General features: G+C 36.6%; 1 protein-coding gene across 1 annotated transcript; it reads right to left on the bottom strand.

Annotated features, from left to right (window-relative positions):
* Window positions 1-971: 971 nt before the first annotated feature.
* Window positions 972-1928, bottom strand: LOC131481402 (olfactory receptor 2B6-like). Its single transcript, XM_058670175.1, has one exon. It carries the CDS (start codon window positions 1926-1928, stop codon window positions 972-974), a length of 957 nt encoding a protein of 318 aa, XP_058526158.1.
* Between the last annotated feature and the right edge of the window lie 2114 nt (window positions 1929-4042).

Genomic DNA, 4042 nt, shown 5'->3' with positions numbered 1-4042 from the left:
ATTCTTATAGTAGCAGTTCAACTCCAAAAAACTGTGTAATTCATTGATTTGTTTTCAAAAACATGTTTAATGACAAAGTTTTAAGTTTTCAGTGCAAATTCTACACTATTAGAACTTTCAACTTTTTGTAATTTATTTTTATTTGAGAGTGTTATATAATAGGAAGAAGAGAATGAGAGAGAGCTTCTACCTTACTTATTTTAGAAGCAGAGAGACCCAGACACAGAGATAAAAATAGAGAGATAGAGTGAGCCAGCAAGAGACACTCCCATCAACTGAATCACTCTTCAAATGCCTGCAATGTCCCCAGGCTGAGGACAAAGATAGGAGATGGACAGTCAATCCAAGTGTCCCATCTGGGTGTTGTAGTAACCCAACTACTTGTACCATCACTCTCCCTACCAGAGTCTGGGTAAATTTGAAGAGAGAGTCATAGTCAGAGGCAGGAATTGAACCCAAGCACCCTGTTATGGGCTGTAACTGTCTGAATGGGCATCAATGCGGCTAATCCTAAAAAGGTTTTTCCAAAGAAATGATAGCATCTGTATGAATTGAGGATGATAACTACATTATTCTTCAAAAACATACTGGGCTTCATCCTGAGTTTACAGTGAAATTAGGATAATTACTGAGGTACAGGGCAAGTTGAAGAATGAGATAACGTTTCACAGATGACACGCTGTAGTTATGCTGTTGTATGCTGAAAAATTTGAATTCATATCATGTATTTGCCACTTAATGTGTTTTCTGTTTCAGTGTTGGCCAAAAAAAGAAGTATTTTAATGTGCTTTTAAAAATCAGTGATCATTTTGGTGAATATTAACTGATACAATCCTTGCCTAACATGACTACAAGGGAAAAATAAGCATGAACTATTTTGCAAGAAGGACATGTAGCATGAAATTTGATTGTAAATCAAGAATGATTTATTAGAGAAACCTATCCAAAGGTTCTCTATGGGTCAAATAATTTCATTTGATGTTTAAGAAGCATGACTTGGAACTGAAAATACTTCTCATTAGGTGTCCTGATGCTTCTTTTACATCCTTGTTCCTCAGGGTGTAGATGAAGGGATTTAGCGTTGGAGTCACTACTCCATAGAAGAGAGCCATGAACTTGGGCTGGTCCCTTGAGATGGTGGAAGGTGGTTGAATGTACATGCTAATGCCTGGTCCATAAAATAAGACAACAACAATGAGATGAGAGGAGCATGTCCCAAAGGCTTTTTTTCGTCCTTCAGACTTAATCTTAAATATAGCACGTCCAATGTGAGCATAGGAAACAATGATGAAGCATATAGGAATAGCTGCCATAAAACTGCACGCCACAGTGAGTATCAGCTCATTAGCCCTCTTGTCACCACAGGCTGTTTTTATCAGAAATGGGATCTCACACAGCAAGTGATCTAGTGTATTGACACCACACAGGGGCAACTGTAGTGTGAGAGTGGCCTCTGAGACTGCATAGGTGATTCCACTGAGCCACACAATGGACGCTAACAGGATGCACATACGCCGATTCATGATGAGGGTGTAGTGCAGAGGTCTACAGATGGCCACGTAGCGATCAAAGGACATAAGAGCCAAGAGCAGACACTCAGTGCCTCCCATTAGGCTGAAGATGTAAAGCTGACTCGCACAGCCCACATAGCTGATTGTCTTCTTAGAGGTTCCCAGGTTGAACAGCATCTGAGGGACAATGCTGGTGGTGTAACACATGTCCAAGAAGGAGAGGTTGGTGAGGAAGAAATACATGGGGCTGTGGAGCCGGGGGTCTAACCTGGACGCCAGGATGATGGCGATGTTTCCCAGCAAGGCCATGGGGTATGTGATGAGCAGAACAATGAAGATTAGGAGCTGGAGCCAAGGTTGGTCAGCAAAGCCGAGTAGAATGAACTCTTCAGGGTGGCTTTCATTCATTAGTGCCATTGTGTTCAATTTTTCTCCCTATGGAACATAGTGGTAAAATGATGGAGTAATGAGGAGTAATAAAACAGTCATTGGTTGGTCATTAACAATGTTATTGAGTAATTTTGTTAAGTAATGTGAAGGAGCTGGTATCAGATGGTTATGGTTTCCTTGATAGAACTACAAATTAAAGCCTATTGACTTTAGCAATTATTTCTGAGTCTGAATTTCCTATTCAAAAGAATAAACCTGATGATAAGTATCTGCCTGTCCTAGTGATTATTAAATAAAAAGTAGATGTGATTGCATCTTCAAAACTGTAACATTAAACTGAGTTTAATGTCTGTTAACCTTCATCCTGTATTGAAGTGTGCTAAGGAGGCTGCAAGGAGGCTGTTAATGAAAATCTGTTGTTTATTTGTTTGACATCTTTATATACATATTTTATACTTGTTTATTATAATTTACTCAGTTTTTTTTAGTTTTATTTGATGCTCCATGAGTTCTCCCATAACTAATTATATCTAATTCTAAGACAGCAATCTCTCCATTATGTGTTCAGTAATTTTGTTAAATTTATATAATTTGTAATTTTGTTTATATTTTCACCTCCTTGGGTCTAGCTTTGTTTGTGAATGTAGATCACCACAAAGTCTCTTATTTCTTTGGATTTTCTGTTGGAGAATTAATCCATGTGATTCAGTCTAAATGATTTACCCTTGAAATGCATTTAATCTATTAAATTTAATCTATCAGATTGCTCATCCTTTCCCTGTAATTTTCATATTTCTATTTTTTTGTGGTTCTTGGAGTCCCTCTGTCTTTTGGATCTTCTCCTTTCTGTATTTTTCCATCACTCTTTCACTGCAAAGGGAGCTATTTACACGCAAAATTTTAAACTCACTTTGATAGTGTGCAACATTTTATTCCTGTTGATCTCTGCTTTGTAGCTACACTTTCTCATTCTAGCTCATCTTATCCTCACTTCACTTTATTCATACACAGTCTTTAGTTACTTTGTAAGTACGTCCTTTTTAGAGTTAGCAATAATAAAAGAACAAAAACTGAAAGATTATTTTTATCTGATACCAAGCTTCTTGGAAGAAAACATATGAAGGATTGAATCTGTGCAATTTTGACTATATGCTATGAAATAATTCATGTGATATATTCCATGATTTGATGAAAATTTCACATGTAGCTCTAATTTTTGTTGGATATTGTTTTAATTAAAATTTAAGTTTTTGAAATTTTGGTGTAAGCGAATGAGAAAAAGATTAATTGCAATGAGAAACCAAGTTGTTTGTTGAACAATTGAATTAGATGTTTTGACAGATTTGAAAGGTTACTTGAAATGACATTTCCTGCTTTTCATATGCGTAACAGCTAGTAAGATCTAAAAATTTTATGTTGCAGATGACATATGAAATAAGTATAAGATTTGATTAAAAATGTATTCTGCAAGGCTTCCATGTACTCATATTCAAACAATTGAATTATTGAAATTCTATTGTTTATTTGTTTGCATCTTTAGGTTAAGACTTATGACAAGTCTTTCCTGAGAATATCAAATCTTGAAACACAAACATCTTTTTGCTCACCTTATTTTGACCAATATCCTTCAACAGAAAGGAATCCTGATGAAATATGACTGAATCCTTCAAACATTCAGAGAAGAAAAGTGCAACCGCATTACAGAGATGAGTGTAGTATTCATGAATTAGCATCAGAATTCTTAGTTTTTCATTTTACATGGAGTGGACAGTTTCAGGATTCCAAAGCAAAAATCAACCCACAGAGCAGGAAAACAGCAATAGAAATGTAAAAGAGATGTCACATATATTTGTATGCTGCTGTTAGAAAAAAAATCCCTTGGGCATTGTTTTCAAATAAGTCATTAATTCTTATCCTAGAGAAATTTCCTTGGGGGCATACATAACTCTCTATGGAAATGCTTCCAATGTGTAATCAGTTACCTACTAAAATGAATGTGGAGCAATACTCTTGGTGTGCTCAATATAAACTCATTTAAATTCCCAATATGGGCCCGGCGGCATGGCCTAGCGGCTAAAGTCCTCGCCTTGAAAGCCCTGGGATCCCATATGGGCGCTGGTTCTAATCCCGGCAGCTCCACT

Source organism: Ochotona princeps, chromosome 1 (genome assembly GCF_030435755.1).
Source record: "Ochotona princeps isolate mOchPri1 chromosome 1, mOchPri1.hap1, whole genome shotgun sequence".
Classification (NCBI taxonomy): Eukaryota; Metazoa; Chordata; class Mammalia; order Lagomorpha; family Ochotonidae; genus Ochotona; species Ochotona princeps.
Note: the sequence above shows the minus strand (reverse complement) of the source record. Positions and strands in the feature narration are given on the sequence as shown.

Excerpts from the sequence above, each read along its gene's own strand:
- LOC131481402 (XM_058670175.1), bottom strand. The coding sequence starts at position 1,928 with ATGGCACTAATGAATGAAAGCCACCCTGAAGAGTTCATTCTACTCGGC.